At 40.1% G+C, this 16014-nt stretch overlaps 1 protein-coding gene across 3 annotated transcripts in view; it reads left to right on the forward strand.

Moving 5' to 3' along the window:
* Window positions 1–16014, forward strand: part of LOC132825887 (kynurenine--oxoglutarate transaminase 1-like) — a 47469-nt gene that overhangs the window by 10696 nt on the left and 20759 nt on the right. For all 3 annotated transcript variants that reach the window (XM_060841488.1, XM_060841487.1, XM_060841489.1), the window contains exons 5-9: window positions 2087–2236; window positions 3752–3838; window positions 5138–5263; window positions 12885–13005; window positions 14951–15027. In XM_060841488.1, coding sequence (XP_060697471.1) covers window positions 2087–2236; window positions 3752–3838; window positions 5138–5263; window positions 12885–13005; window positions 14951–15027 — 561 coding nt within the window. The remainder of the gene's footprint in view (window positions 1–2086; window positions 2237–3751; window positions 3839–5137; window positions 5264–12884; window positions 13006–14950; window positions 15028–16014) is intronic.

The following is a 16014-nucleotide window of genomic DNA, read 5'->3' on the forward strand; positions in this document are numbered from 1 at the left end:
TACTGTGCGTGATGAGCTTCTCTGTGTGTCGGGTTTAAATTAGCAGAGGGTTTTACCCCGTGTCTAAACAGAAGTCATGACAATTTTACCAGTACATTAATTATTTTCAGTTCTATCTCATTGCCATGTCTCTTGATTCCTCCTTGCTACATTATCAAACTGCTTATCCATAATTCATTGTTGGATGAGTAGAAACTTAATCCATTTCTTTATTGAGAAAATTGAAGCCGTTATTTTCGGTCTCAATTCTAAACTTATAGTTTCTGACGTCATTCCTCTACCTGGCAGCAGTCTTAGGTTAAGTTAACCTGTTTGTAACCTTGGTGTCCTATTTAATCCCAAAGTGAACTTCCAACTTCTTATTTGTGCCATCATTAAGATTGCCTACTTCCACCTTCATAACACAATCTCCATTTCACCTGTTGTTGAAACCCACATTCATGTATTTGTTACTTCTAAACATGACTATTCCAGAGCATTCCATTGGTCTAATTTTGATGTTTTGTGCATCTTCAAATTTAAATGCTTCACTTTTGATAACCATACCTTCAGTTGCCACTGTCACAGAACAGGTCTGGTTAAAAGTTCCTTCATTAACAATTATTAGTATTTCTCATGCATCTCTTTGGGTAATGTTTCTTATCCATTCTCTGTGATTGCTTCTCCAGTCCCATAAGCTAGTATATAAGTGGGATGTCCTAATCATAAATTCAGCTCAATGATAGAAAATCCTTTTTTTTATTGTTATGAGTATCTCAGGGTAGATTTCCTAATAACAACACTGAGTATGAGGTCAAAGTCATTAAAGTGTAGATACCTTGATTTATTGCAGATCAATTAATATACATAAAATTAAGCTGAGTGTGGTTTTGTTTATTTTAAAAGTGATATAAAATTTCAGTGAGCAAATTATAAATGCATGCATTTGATTCATTACATCCCATCGTATATCTTGTACAGGTTCCCAACACATCTTTTTGCACTAACTGTATTTCTTCCCATATTTAATTTCCTCCATTGTTTCAGTGAAGAACCTCAACATGATTTTTTTTACATTGAATGCACTGCATAACTGTTACATAGGTGCCATGCTTAAGAAACAGCCTCATTGGTTTTTCAATACCAACTGCTTATTTTTATATTTTTACTTTTTTCTTCCCTGTTCCTGTTCTAGTCCTGGCAATGTTTCAGAACTAGAGGTTTGTGAATTCATCCCACAGACATGAGTAACAGAACTTTTGAGGGGTATAAATACAACTAATCATTGTCACTGGTTAAAATGGATGTGGGTTATGGATTCAATGGATGTGGTAGTATTGATAGTACTAGGCTAGCAAATGGTAGATTAGGAAAACCAAGCAACTGTTAAATAGATCACTTGGGAGCCCAATCAGGAATAAATTATCATGGAAGATAGATTATTATAAAAGCCAATTAATTCACTAATGACTTTCAAGGAAGAGAAACTGTGTCCCAGTTGTAATGTGCACTGCAGTTGATCCCTCTAAAGTGACTTAAGTTGTAAAATAGGGGGTAACTACTGATGAGCAAAGCTTTTTTTTTTCTGTTACCCATATCCTAAACAAAATACATTCTGATTTCCAGTTATACAATTGACAAGTTGACCTTTATATGCAAGAAGAATACCTAAAGTATGTTTCATTTCTAAACACTCTGTGCAATCATAGTTTTAAACTATTTTATAAGGCTTTACTGACTAAAAAGATATTTTTGCATACTAATGGACCATTTCTTGTACCAGATAGCGTAACTAATGTTAGTAAAAGCAAAATACTCTGGATACTGGAGATTTGAAATAAAAACATAATATGCTTGAGAAGCTCAACAGGTCAAGTAGATTCTGTGGAGAGAGAAACAGTTTTAATATTTTGAGTCCAGTTAGACTCAAAACATTAACTCTGTTCCTGTCTGCTCAGATGCTGCTAGACTTGTTGAGTTTCTCCAGCACTGCCTATTTTTATTAACTGATGTTATACCTTCCACATACAGATTCAGTAAAAATGTGTTACGTCACTCTTCCTACATGGTTTTCCTTTTCTTTCTCACTTCTTCCACCCCTTCTCAGGGTCATCCACCATTGGTGAAGATCCTAGCAAAGTTCTTTGGGAAATTACTGGAACAAGACATTGATCCATTCACTGAAGTGCTCGTGACAGTTGGAGCATATGAGGCCCTATTCTGTTTCTTCCAGGCGCTGATTGATGATGATGATGAAGTACGTGGTATTTTTTAATGCCCTAGAAAAGGTAGACTCATTGTATCAAAGTAGAGTACTGATGTTGTTAGTAATAACTTTTATAGAGATTTTGACGGTTGTTGAATAATTTCTAAATCGAGAGTCGGAGCATTTAAATTAAAGTTTTATAACTATTGGTTTGTACTTGAGCCCAATTTAGTTTTGTATGTGTGCACAGGTTTAATGAGGACAGCTTTAATTAATATTTTTAAACTCCTGGAAGAAAAATACATGCTTTGTGATCAATGTGCATTTTTCTTTTAAAAATCAAATATTTTGTTTTAAATTAATGTGATTAACATCATGAGAACTCATCCTTGGAGGAACTTGCAGAATATTTTGAGGGAACAAAAGATGATTTTACGTTCTGTCAATTCAATAAAGTCTTTTTCATTTGGCTCATTTCACAATGTAAATGAACCTGCTTTTTTAACTAAAAGTGACAGATATAAGCAAATCATAGAATTGAGGACACAGCTGAAATCTCCCATTTTAATTCCCTTGTTTAATTTGTTATCTCCTCTGTTTTTAAGACTTTTCCTCAAGTAAGTTTTTTTCTATAGATATGTTTTAATCCACTCTATTCAGACCTGTTATGACATGCCTCTCAAGCAGATGGGATTTGAAACTGGGTCTTCTGGCCCAAAGTTTGGGGTGAGAGGGGAAAGATATAAAAGGGACCTAAGGGGCAACTGTTTCAACAGAGGGTCATGCGTGCCTGGAATGAGCTCCCAGAGGAAGTGGTGGAGGCTGGTACAATTACAACATTTAAAAGGCAGCTGGATGCATTCCCAATAGGAAGGGTTTAGAGGAATATGAGCTTATTGCTGGAAAATGGGACGAGAGTAGTTGATCTAAAGGGTCTGTTTCCATGCTGTACGTCTCTATGACTAAGTTCTTTCTATATGATGTGATTTATGGTGTTGCACAACTCACATCTGACTTCTAACTTAGATATGTCTTATCTAAGACATGGCTTATCTGCAGAAAACTACCTTACACTCCAGATGTTAAAGAACAGAATCCATTACTTTCTTGCAATACTTGAATTCACCAAAGTAACTTTCCTACAATTTGTTGATTGTTTGTTTTGTATCATGAATGACTATCTTTCACCTGTTAGTCCATACAATTTATCTTTACTGGTGTTCTTTAAATAACTAACCACTTGGGAAAAAAAAAGAGCTGAATGACTCTGTAGATGAAGGAAACATTCTGATACAACACCACAGCTAATAGGCAAGATTGAATATTAACCAATCTCTGTTGAAAATCATCTCTCTCTACTATTTCAGTGGCTACATTGGAAGTGTAACTTTGCCAGACAAGCAAATATATGTTTCTGATCTGTGCTAAATGAGCTAATTTTAATTGTGGTTGTAAGTAGTCTGCTACCGTTACCGTCACTGCCTGGTTGGTAGATGAGGGCTGGAGTGGGAAAGTCAGCCAGGATTTCCATCCTTGATTGAAAGCATTTTCTCTATTCCAATACAGGTTATTATCATTGAACCGTTCTTTGATTGTTATGAGTCCATGGTGCGAATGGCAGGCGGCCAACCTGTATACATCCTGCTGCGTCCAGTAAGTCTCTACAGCCAAATTAAATTATTGACAAGTTGTATCATCTTTAATTAAATTTAATGTATAGCATGATAGTATAATTCACATAGTATTCATTTGTGTTTTCATTCCTAGCTTTGCATTAAAAGTGTGTCCAGATATATCTGGGTGTTCTAGTACATGAATTGCAAAGACAAGTAATTAGGAAAGAATGGTTATATTTATTGTGAGGGGAACTGAATACAAGCGTTAAGACATTATGCTTAAGGTGTGCAGTGTCTGGGGAGACGTGATCTGGAATATTGTGCACAGCATTGGTCATCTTATTCAAAGATGCAAGTAAATGCACTGGATGCAATTCGAATCAAGTTTACTAGAATGGAGTGTGAAGGTTAGAAGGGTTAGCCTTTTATCTTATGGAGTTGACAAGTGAGAGGTGACTTAAAGTCAAAGACCTGTATAGTATGGGGACAGATCCTAAATTAATCTAGTCCCATTTGCCAGCATTTGACCCATATCCCTCTAGACCCTTTGTCTTCATATACCCATCCAGATGTCTTTTAAATATTGTAATTGTACCAGTCTCCTTCACTTCCTCTGACAGCTCATTCCATGCACGCACCACCCTGTGCATGAAAAGGTTGGCCTTTGGTACCTTTTAAATCTCCCCCTCTCACCTTAAACCTATGCCCTCTAGCTTTGGACTCCACTACCCTGGGGAAAACTTGGTTGAGGTGTCTTGACAATGGAGGATATTGACTCTTCTAAAACAATCAAGAACTTGGGTGTCACAACTTAAAAGTCAAGGATTGCCCATTTAAAACAAAGAAGAGACAAAATAAAATTCTCTCAGAGAATCTTGAGTCTTTGGCGCTGTCTTCCTGAAAAGGTGCTGGAAGTTGAGTCCTTGAATATTTTTAAGGTAGAGTTTGATGGATTCTCATTATGCCTGTGGGTAAGAAAGAATATGGTTTAAGGTTGCAATCAGTTCAGCCATGATCATCTTGAACTGTGGAGTAGATTCGAGAGGCTGAATTGCCTACTCCTGTTCCTTGCTTGTGTGTTCCATTTCGCTGGCCAATTGTAAATTTAATAACTAGAAAACTATTTAGGACATTTATCCTTACATACACTCACTTATTTTGATTAACTTCACTAAACGCTTTTTCAAGCAGCAAAATTTGAAAGAGAGGTAAGATTTTTAAGTATTAGATTGCTTGGATAACAGGGCCACCTTTATACATAACATGTATTGACCACCTTTTATACATAACATTTTAATCTTTAGAGTATTTAAAAGGATACCTATTGTTGTTTCAGAAACCGGTATCTGGAAGGTTGATGACCAGTGCTGACTGGGTATTGGATCCTGCTGAACTAGCAAATAAATTTAACAAGCATACTAAAGCAATCGTCATTAACACTCCAAATAATCCTCTTGGCAAGGTAAGAGTAAAGAGGATTTGTGCAGTGATAGACTGTGTTGTGACTACTGTCAGTGATGAAGGGTTAATGTTGATTCCACAGCATTACTCACCTGCTACATACACCACTTAACTTTTCATTAGCATTCTTAGGAATAAAATATCTCATCTACATTTTTCTCTTCATTTGATCAATGTCAGAGTTAGACATCTATTTGTGGCTAGTTGACAAAAGTGTTGAATCAGAAAATTTGATTTATTTGTTGATAATGTTCTGTTAAATGGCATAGTCTTTAAACATAAAATTGATTTTTACAATTCAGATGTTCTCCTGTAGAATTGCACATCGGCAATATTGATGGCTCATTTTGGGTTGAGCCAGGTTAAAAGTTGATTAATGACTTGACCAAGGAAGGCCAGAGAAGGTAATAAAGCAGGGAGGAGGAGAGATTAGGTTGTTGCTTAAGAAACATGCACATTTTTCCTGACATTGCTTGGAAGGGTCTGGTTGCAAAGATATTCCACTTATGATATCGTTATTTTTCTACTGGATGTGGGTTTTAAAAAAAACAATTGACATATCTTCCCCATCGCCTGCATGGGAAGTGCAATCTCCTAAAGTGGTGCCATTTGGGTAACTGAGGAAGACATTTTTGGTCTGCAAATTCTGTTGAATGGGTATATAGTACACATGTAGAAGCCAATGTCCTTTGCAGTGTCTCAATGTAGCTGTTCTGTGTTTTTCCAGCAATTTCTGTTTTCATCCTAAATTTATCTCCCTTTTATTGACCCTTTTGTTCTTGAAAGCATTAAAAGTCGTTGTAGTTGCTGTCGGTATGCAAAAGAGGTCCAATAGGGCTGAATTGAGTAAGAGAACTCGTAGAGTCCAGGAGAGCGCACACCCAGGAAAGCCCACCTGCATTTGATTTGGAACCCTTAAATTGCATAGCAACATCCAAATTAGAACAAATCAAAAAAAATGTCTGGTCAAGTAGTCACTCGATCCTAATGGAGGTCGATACCAGCACAATTGTCCACAGTGATTGCAGAACCAGTCTTTCAAAAAATTCACTGTGGACTCCAAATGTTAAATTTGCGTAAGACCTCAGCTAGACTGAGAACCTATATCAGGGAAACTTTACAGAATAAGAGTACAACTTTCATTCCGGGCTCGGCTAGTTTATTTACCACTGATTGTAGTAAAAGGCTCGGGTCCAAACCTAGTGGAGTGAAACTGGTTTAGAAAGATTCACGTAGGTTGGCTGAACATTTTTCTATTTGAAAATGGCTGCTTGAGTGAAGTCCTAATTAATGCCTGGAAGCTTTTCAGGAAGGTCTAGGGACTTATGATGGAGCCAAGGCCACTTTGCATGTTGACCAGGAAGCAACACCATGATTCTGCAAGGCCTTACGTACAAAAGTACAGGTAGAAAGAAGGCTGGAAAGCAAAGTAACCATCAAACTCACACGGTTGTGTAAAGGGCAACACTGGTTGATTATGAAGTCAGACAGGTCTATTCACCTTAGTTGGGATTTTAAACAAATGGCAAACTGCTTCTTGCAGATGGGTAAGTTCCCAATCCCTTGCATTGAGCACTTAGGTGCAAAGTTGGCGGGGATGGCTGTTCCTCATAAAACTGAACATGATCCCTGCCTACCTGCAGTCGAAGTTAGATGAGGATTATCAGAAGTATATTATAATTAATACCCACAATGATTTGAACCAATATACTAGCCATTTGTGGTATCACTTTGGTGGACAGTGGAGAACATTTATACAAGGTATACCCCGGTTTGCAATGTATCTGGGTGATGTGCTAATAACCGGGAAAACCAATAAAGAGCACATAGAGAACTTGGACATAGACCTTAAACGTTTCTCCCAGGCAGTTGTATGCCTTTGAAGGGAAAAATGTGTGTTCCAGGCACCCAAAGTGATCTACTTGGGCTACAGAGTTGACAGGACTGGGTTACACCCATTGGAAGATAATGTGAGGGTAATCAAAGGGGCCCCGGCTCCTACCGGAATTTGGGTCTTTCCCTGGATTGGTAAATTATTACACAAAATTCATACATAACCTAGCCTCCTTCCTATCACCCTTAGATCTGCTATTGAAAAAGGATCAGACTTGGAAATGGTCTCATAGTCACGAAGTGACGAAGCAAATACCATCATCTGAGGTATTGGTACACTCTGATCCCATGTGAGATCTGGTGCTGACATGTGATACCTCTCCATACGATATCGGGGTAGTGTTGGCTAACAACCCAATGGAGAGGAACCCTCAGTAGCATATGCTTCCCAGACGTTTGGCTCATGCTAAACGCAAATACACCCAGATAGAGAAGGAAGGTTTGGCAGTCATCTTTGGTCTGAGAAAATTCCACCAGTACTTTTACATACATAAAGTTGTAATAGTAACAAACCACAGTTCCCTGCTTGGGTTCCTCAAAGAAGATAATTTTGGTTGAATTCAGTGGTGGGTTCTCATTCTAAATGCATACAATTGCAAGTTGGAACACCATGCAGGAGACCAAGTAGGAAATGCGAAGGCCTTGAGCTATCTCCTGCTGACGGATACACCACCTACGCTGCCAGCACTGGAAGAGTCCATTCTGGTTTTAAACTTTCTGGACACCTGGTCACTACTGACAATATCAGACTGTGGACAGAAAGTGATCTGGTCCAAGCAAAACTGAAACAGCTGATGGTGATAGAAAAAACAAAAGGGGCCATCACAACAAGAAGTGAAACCTTTCTAGATCCAGCAAGACTAGATCACTGTCAAGGAGAGCATTTTATTGTGGGGACCAAGAGTAATTGTCCTGAACAAAGGTCATTGCCAGATACTGGCTGAACTCCTCCAAGGTTAAGCAGTAGTGCCTAAAATGAAGATGTTGGTATGAAGTTATGTTTGATAGCCAGGATTTGAGACACAGCCATTTGGTGAGGCTGTGCCTAGAGTGCCAACACGAACAAAAATTACCACCAACAGCTCGCCCACATTCTTGGGAATGGCCAGGTGAATCCTGGACTTGGTTACAGGTCAACTGTGCTGACCCTTTTATGGGCTCAACGTTTGTAGTCATTGTGGGCCCCCACTCAAAGTGGTTGGACATGCTTCATTTGTCAAACACGAGGAAAATGTTGGTCACAGACAACAGGCCATCATTTGCCAACAGGGAATTCAAATGTTTCCTAAAGTCAAGTGGCAGTCAGCATATAAGGACAGCTCCATACTACCCATCATCTGTCTCCAAATTTTGAAGGCAGGCTTAAAGAAACAACCTACAGCTTCACTCGATACCAAACTTTGGAGATGGGAGAGTGGATGAAATGGCATCAGGATCACCAATGCTGGACACAAGCGAGAGAGACAGTTTATTCCAGGGGACAAAGTTTGGTGCTGAAACCATGGAAATGGCCCTGCATGGGTGACAGGCAAAGGTCCGATCCCATAACATATTGTCTCTAGGTAGGTGAGGCGGTCCTGAACGAGCATGTGTACCACATGAAAGCTGCAACCTTGCAAATGGGGCAGAGCAAAACATACCTGGCCACTCCAAACAGCAGAAAAGGCTCTCAGGAACCGTGGGTTCTCCCCCTCCATCTAGCATCAAAGAAACCTCAGAGATTTAAGTTGGACATAGCACATGTTGTAGCCTCAATGCCTTTACCGCCTGAAGAAGAAGAAGAATTTCTACCATGACACTCTAGGCACAAGAGGTGGGCTACAATCCAGTACACACCACCTGAATCTGAGGCTCAGTCCGAGGAACTGGACTCAGTGTAAAAAAGCCACAGGAGAGGCTACGTGACAAAGAACAGGACTACCTTCCTGGATTTAGAAGGGGAGGAATGTTGTGATTGTAATGAGGTCAGCCAAGTGGATCTCATAGAATAGGAGTTCTCTGTTTGGGCTGTTAACCTAGTTCAATCAAGGAGCCCTAGCTAACAGATTAAACAGGAGTATTAACATCCTGTTCACTCTGAGAGCTGTCTCTGAGGAAGCTGGATCAGTGTCAAGTACAATGCACATGTAAATAAAGGGTGGAATGGTGAAGGGACAGGGTCTTCTGTGGAGTTATTTCACTTAAATCTCCCCTGTATTCTGTTTAGTGGATTTAACTAAATGACTTTTTTTCAAAGGAAAACCCAAATCATAAACTCTCAGTATTAATATCTTGTTAGCGGCTGGGATTTAGTGCAGCAGTCACAGCACCACCTACAGGTATTATGAGAACATTTGAATGACATTTTTTACATTGTTTCCTTGACTTTGATTTTCCCTGAAGCCAATGAGCAACCAAAAACTGCATTTTCTGCAAACTATTGCTGATGTGCGGATACTTGATAGAAAATTATAAGTTCTGCAGGCTGCATCATTGCAGTCACCCAGGATAGATTATGAAATGCATGATAGCTCAGTGGGTATGCTCAGTCTCTGATTCAAAAATACAAAGAAGGAATCATAGCAACTTCTGACACAGTTGCCTGGCTTAATCACCTGAACATCTACAGCAATTGTACTCAAGAAAGGTGAAGAAAACAATGCTATCCAATTATCTCTCTGGAGAAAACTATGGGTGGGGTTCTCCATGATTAGGGTTATTAGGACTTTTGCTTTGCTTGTTATATGAAGATGATGTGGCCTGAGGCACGTGACGTACAATTTTGAAAATAACTGATACAAATTTAGCCACGTAGCAGCAGACTTCAAGAAGACAAATGGTTGAAAGGAGCAGACACTGACAGAAGAGGATTTAAAGAGGTTAAATATGAAGTGATAAACTGTAAGAGCAGCAACATGCAGAGGCAGTATAACACAAATGTACTATATTGAGGGGACAGAATTGCAAGTAAAGTTACAACATTGGATTCTACTCAACAATGTGAAAAATTGCCCAAGTACATCCTGTACACGAAAAGTAGGACAAATCCAACCCGACCAATTACCGCCCCATCAGTCTATTCTTGATTATCAGTAAAGTGATGGAAGGTGTCAGCAACAGTGCTGTCAAGCAGCACCTGCTCAGTGACACTCATTTTGGGTTCCGCCAGGGTCACTCAATTGCTCACCTCATTACAGCCTTGATTCAAACATGGACAAAAGAGCTTAATACCAGAGGTGAAGTGAGAGTGACAGCCCTCGACATTAAGGCCACTTTCGACCGAGTGTGGCATCAAGGAGTTCAAGCAAAATTGGAATCAATGTCAGAAAGCAAACTCTCACTAGTTGGAGTCATACTTGGCAGATAGAAAGATGGTGGTGGTTGTTGGACGTCAGTCATCTCAGCTTCAGGGCACCTCTCAGGACAGGCTAGTGTCCGAGGCCCAACCAGCCTCAGCTGCTTCACCAGTCTTCCCTCCATCATAAGGTCAGAAGTGGGCAGTCCATGTCAAATACGGTAAGATCCTGGCAAAATGCAGCTTGAGCTGATAAGCAGCAAGTAACATTTGTGCCACACAAATGCCAGGTAATAACCATCTCCAATAAGAGACAATCTAATTACTACCCCTTTACATTCAGGAGTGTTACCATCCCTAAATCCCCCACTATCAACATCCTTGGGGACAAGAAACTGGACTTGCCACATAAACACAGTGGCTATAAGAGGAGGTCAGAAGCTAGGATTGCTAACCTCATTGCCTGACTCTGCAAAATCTGTCAACTATCTACAAAACACAACGCTGGAGTGTAATGGAATGCTCCCCACTTGTCTGGATGAGTGCAGCTCCAACAACACTCAAGAACCTTGACACAATCCAAGACAAAGTAGTCCGCTTGATTGATATCATATCTTCAAGCTTCTACTCCCTCCATCACCGACAGTAGCAACAGTATATGCTATCTACAAGATGCACTGCAGCAATTCACTAAAAGTCCTCAGACGACACCTTCCAAACCCACAACCACCTTGCCCTCCAAAATGCAAACAGATACATGAGAACACCACTTGCAAGTTCCCTCCAAAAACTCATCATACTGATTTATAAATATAATATTGTTCCTTCAGTGTCATTGGGTCAAAATCCTGGAATTCCTTCCATTAGGGCATTGAGAGTCAATCTACAGCATATGAACTGCAGTGGTTCAAGAAGGCAGCACATTACTACTATCTTATCAAAGCAGCAAGGAACGGACAATGAAATGCTGGCCAGCCAGTGACATCAGCATCCCATGACTAAATATTTAAAAAAAGAGTAGAGAGACAAAATGGTGTATATACATGAATCCTTGAAGGTGGCAGCTGATTTGGTGGTGCTGTTATCAGACTGAACCTGACAAAGTCAAAAGTCACATGACACCACATTATAGTCCAACAGATTTATTTGAAAATCACAAGCTTTTGGAGCACTCTGAAAGGTTGTGATTTCAAATGAACCTGTTGGACTATAACCTAATGTTGTGTGACTGCTGAATTTGTTATTCATAAAGCTAATGGTCCTTAGCAATATCAGTTGGATAGTAAATACAAAAACAAAGTAGTAATGCTAATCTTTCAGATTGTGCTTCAGCTGGTATAGTGTGTACAGTTCAGGAAGAATATCAAGGCCTTGGAAAACAAACTGGTGACATTACCGAGATGATACCAGTGATGAGAGACTTTGGTTACGTCGAGAGATTGGAGAAAATTGATAAATTCTTCGAGCAGATGAGATGAAGGGAAGTCCTAACACATATATTTAAGAGGATGAATTTCCAGTGTTATGAAATGTGGCCTAAACTGGACAGCTTTTTCAAAGAGAACAGATATGTAAGATGAATAACTTCATTTTGTGCTGCAAAGTTTTATGATTCTAATTCCCAGTAGCCTGACAGCTAAGAGGCCTGCTCTATAGAAAAGGTAAGTACCTTTGCAACTCTGCTTGCTCCTGCCAGCTTACTATGCTTATCTGTTTCTCTTTGCTGCATTGCACTACCTGCTCCTCCCAGAATTCTGGATTTCTTTATCAAAATTCCCATCCCATTCACAAAGCCATCTGCATGAAATACCGATCTGAAATGATCCTTTAAGCAGGTTAACTGTTTACAATCTACCTACAATTCTTACAAAACTGATTAAACATAACAACTTTTAGACTACTGCCTTTTGAATCTGTCTACAATTCATGACCACAATGGTGAGCTAAGTGGAACAGAATCTTTAAATTGGACAAACACAATGCATTTCAACAAGAATTAATGCATTATTTTATGGTAAGTGCTTTGGGATGTTCTTGCAGTTGTTGAGATATATCACAAATGCAAAGTATTTTTAATAGTCAGTGACTTTGTGAATTCATTTTGTTTGTCATTGTCACAAAATACAATACTCAAAAACAAATCCAGAATGAAACTGAAGGCTGCAGATTGCGTTTGATAAGACATCTATTGTTTGTGGATGGCTGAACAATCCTGTCTACTTTAGTCCAGAAAGTGGAAACACAAATATTCTGGCTTGTGACTGACATTCCTCTCTAATTAGCAGACAGGAATGGAGTCATTTCTGTGACCTAACTGGAAAAGGAAGCCACAAGAAAGATGAAAGAAAAATTAGTCTAGCAGGATGTAGCACAAAGAAAGAAGGAAGTTTAGGTTGGTTTCCATCAACTTCAAACATATTACTTAACAATTTCGTTTTATTTTACCACAACTTAGGTTTTCAACCGTGAAGAGTTGCAGATGATTGCAGACCTGTGTGTGAAGCACAATGTGTTGTGCATTAGTGACGAGGTGTATGAGTGGCTGGTATATGATGCAAACAAGCATGTGCGAATTGGTAAGAAAGTGTCATCTGTATGTTCTTAGTCAAACATATGAACCCAAATAATTCTCGGATGAGAGATCTTGATTTTAGCAACAAATCAAGTTAGCGAATTAAAATGTTAGATGGCCTGAAACTCAAGGCTACACTCAGGGACTGATCTGAGATGACCTGAGAAACAGTCACTTAATTTGCATTTAATTTCCTCGATGTAACGTAGATCAAATTGTGAGGACCAAATACAGTAGACTAAATTTTTAAGAAGTCCACAAACTTGTGTTTTACATGGAAGAAGTGTTTGCGGTCTTGGGTGGTGAGGAGACACAAGATGAAAATGAAGGTATTGCATTTCTATCTGACTTGGAAAGATACTGTGAGAAACCCTGTTGGAATGACTGAGACATGGACCAGGTTTTCTTAGAGGGAATGGTCCCTTTGGAACGATGAAAGGGAAGGAGAGGATGAGATGTGGTTGGAGGCATATTACTGGAGATAATGGAAATGGAAGAGTATAATTTGTTGAATCTGGGGGGGGTTGATGGGGTGAAATGAAGAGGAATTTCTTCTCTCCGATTGTACTGAATTCATGGCATTCTTTACTGCTGAATGCTATATAGCTTGGGTCATTAAGTATGTTCAAAGCTGAGGTAGATAGCTTTTTACTTCGTAAGGGAATGAAGGGTTATTGGGGAGAAGGCAGGAAAGTGGGATTAAGGATAATCAGATCAGCAATGATCTCATTGAATGGCAGAGCAAGCTTGATTGACTGTTCCTATGTCTTATGGATAGAAGGGGAGGGCAAGAGGAACTATCTGTGTTCAGGGAGGGAGGGGAAGAGGTGAGAGCAGAAGTGCAGTATATGAGATGGACCCAGTCAAGACTCCTATCACCCACAGTCACCGGGATTTTCTGGGATGGGAGTCCTTTCTTGAGAAGAAAAGGAGATCTATCACAAGCACAATGGAATATGCATCTTACGACCAGATGTGATACAACACAGAAGTTGGGAGGTTGGAATTGAAACCTGAGAAGAAACAGGATATTTGGAAAAGTACTTTAGGAAGATTTAACGTTTATGGGCTTATACGTTTATGGGCATTAACTATCCTGAGAAATTGAGTCAGAGAAATGCAGGAAGAGTTAGAGATGGACCACCTACCTGAAGGTTAGAGATGGACCACCTACCTGAAGGTTAGAAACAAATGGCAATTGAATACATAGTTAATGAAAATTTACAGTTCACGGCAAGAAAAGAAAATTCATCATTAATGTACCACGAAAAGAAGCGAGGAAGTGGATCTGAATAGGTCCAAGACAAGGAATGTTTCACGTGATTGACAAAAAGGAGCCAGAACCAATGTGTGTACCCCTTAGTGACACCTTTTATTTGGAGAAAGTGTGTGGACTTAGGGGAGAAATGGTTTATGTAGTTTCAAAAAATGCTAATTTATATAGTACGTGTCATTCTGTTATAACGTGTGTTTTCAATGTGAATTTGTTGTAACTTGTTTGATGAATTGGGGGGCGCTGTTTCTACCGCGCAGACTTTTAAAGTGTGTGTTGACTGTAACATGATTATAATGCCAACACTTCAAGTGCTATTTCTGAAGCCTGATTTTTCTATAATATGGAGTTGCACAAGAAAGCAATCATCGCGTTATCGAAGAACTGACTAGTTCAATCAATTATTAGTTTTATAGATGAATAGTAACAGATATAACATTAGATTTTCTTGGCTTGAGTTTTAACTTTGGGCATGGAACCCTCGTGAGCAGCCATGATTTGGGAAATTAGAGCTATGCACTTATAGCTATAGCTGCACTTCTACATACCCTTCTAATCATGTGCTGCATCAGTGTGTGGAGACTTTCAAAAGTTATCCCTGTAGTGTTTTCTTCCACTCCCCATCTCACGTGCACCCCCCACTAATGAATTACTGTTCATGTTTTCCTATTCCTAGCTAGCCTGCCAGGGATGTGGGAGCGTACAATCACTGTTGGAAGTGCAGGTAAAACCTTTAGTGCAACAGGATGGAAGGTGAGTGGAGAAAATTGTCAGAAAATTTCAATTGTATTGGAATGTAAATTCTTGATGTCACAGGGATTAAGGGCTACAGGGAGAATGCTGGTAAGTGGAGTTGAAATGCGCATCAACCATGATTGAATGGCGGAGTGGACTCGATGGGCCAAATGACCTTACTTCCACTCTTATGTCTTATGGTCTTATGGACATAATAGTGGACCGTCTGCTGACAATAAATAAAATCTTGAATCTTTAAATTAGCATAGTGAATTCTGCAAGGAATATCAGGTATAGCTCTATAGGTAAAGCTCTGAGTAACTACACTGCAACTTGGATTCCCTGAACGAGATGGACGGGCACTATTTCGTTCGGGTAATTGATTATTCGGTTAATTGATTCAATGCCTCTCCTCTGGGGCTCTGAGTTTTCCAAAGTTTCCTTTTTCCTCGCTCTGCATGCCTTGCTCCCTCTCTCTGTCTCAGGATTTTGTTCCTGAGCAGGCACATACTTGTGTGTAAGAGGCGTGCAGCATTCCTGAAGCCCCCACCCCCCTCATCAGTTCAATAGGGCTGACACAGTGAGCATTTGCTAAGTCCACTCCCTGTTCAGGAGACTAGGCAGTAGCACACCACGCGCGAGATCCTGTACCCCCCCCCCCCCCCCCCCCCCAGACCACCTCTGCCCCCATGCCCCCCCATCCTACCCCAAATCCCATGCACTCCACCCTCTTCTACCCACCAAATCCTGTCCACTCCAGGCCCCTGTCCACCCCTGCCTGCCCCCCCAAGCCCCATCTAAACCCATCCCCTGTCTGCCCCCAAACCCACCCAACTCAGCCCATGTCCGACCCCCGTACAACACCCCCCCCCCCCCCAAATTGGCCCCAACCCACACTCTGCTCCGCGCCCCTGTGGGACTGGACACCAACAGTAAGACTGGTTCTGCCTTTGGGGGGTGAGTCTCTAAATAGCACACACATGCACGCACAAACCTACACAAACT

The sequence above is a fragment of the Hemiscyllium ocellatum genome, chromosome 21, assembly GCF_020745735.1.
Source record: "Hemiscyllium ocellatum isolate sHemOce1 chromosome 21, sHemOce1.pat.X.cur, whole genome shotgun sequence".
In the NCBI taxonomy this organism is placed as follows: Eukaryota; Metazoa; Chordata; class Chondrichthyes; order Orectolobiformes; family Hemiscylliidae; genus Hemiscyllium; species Hemiscyllium ocellatum.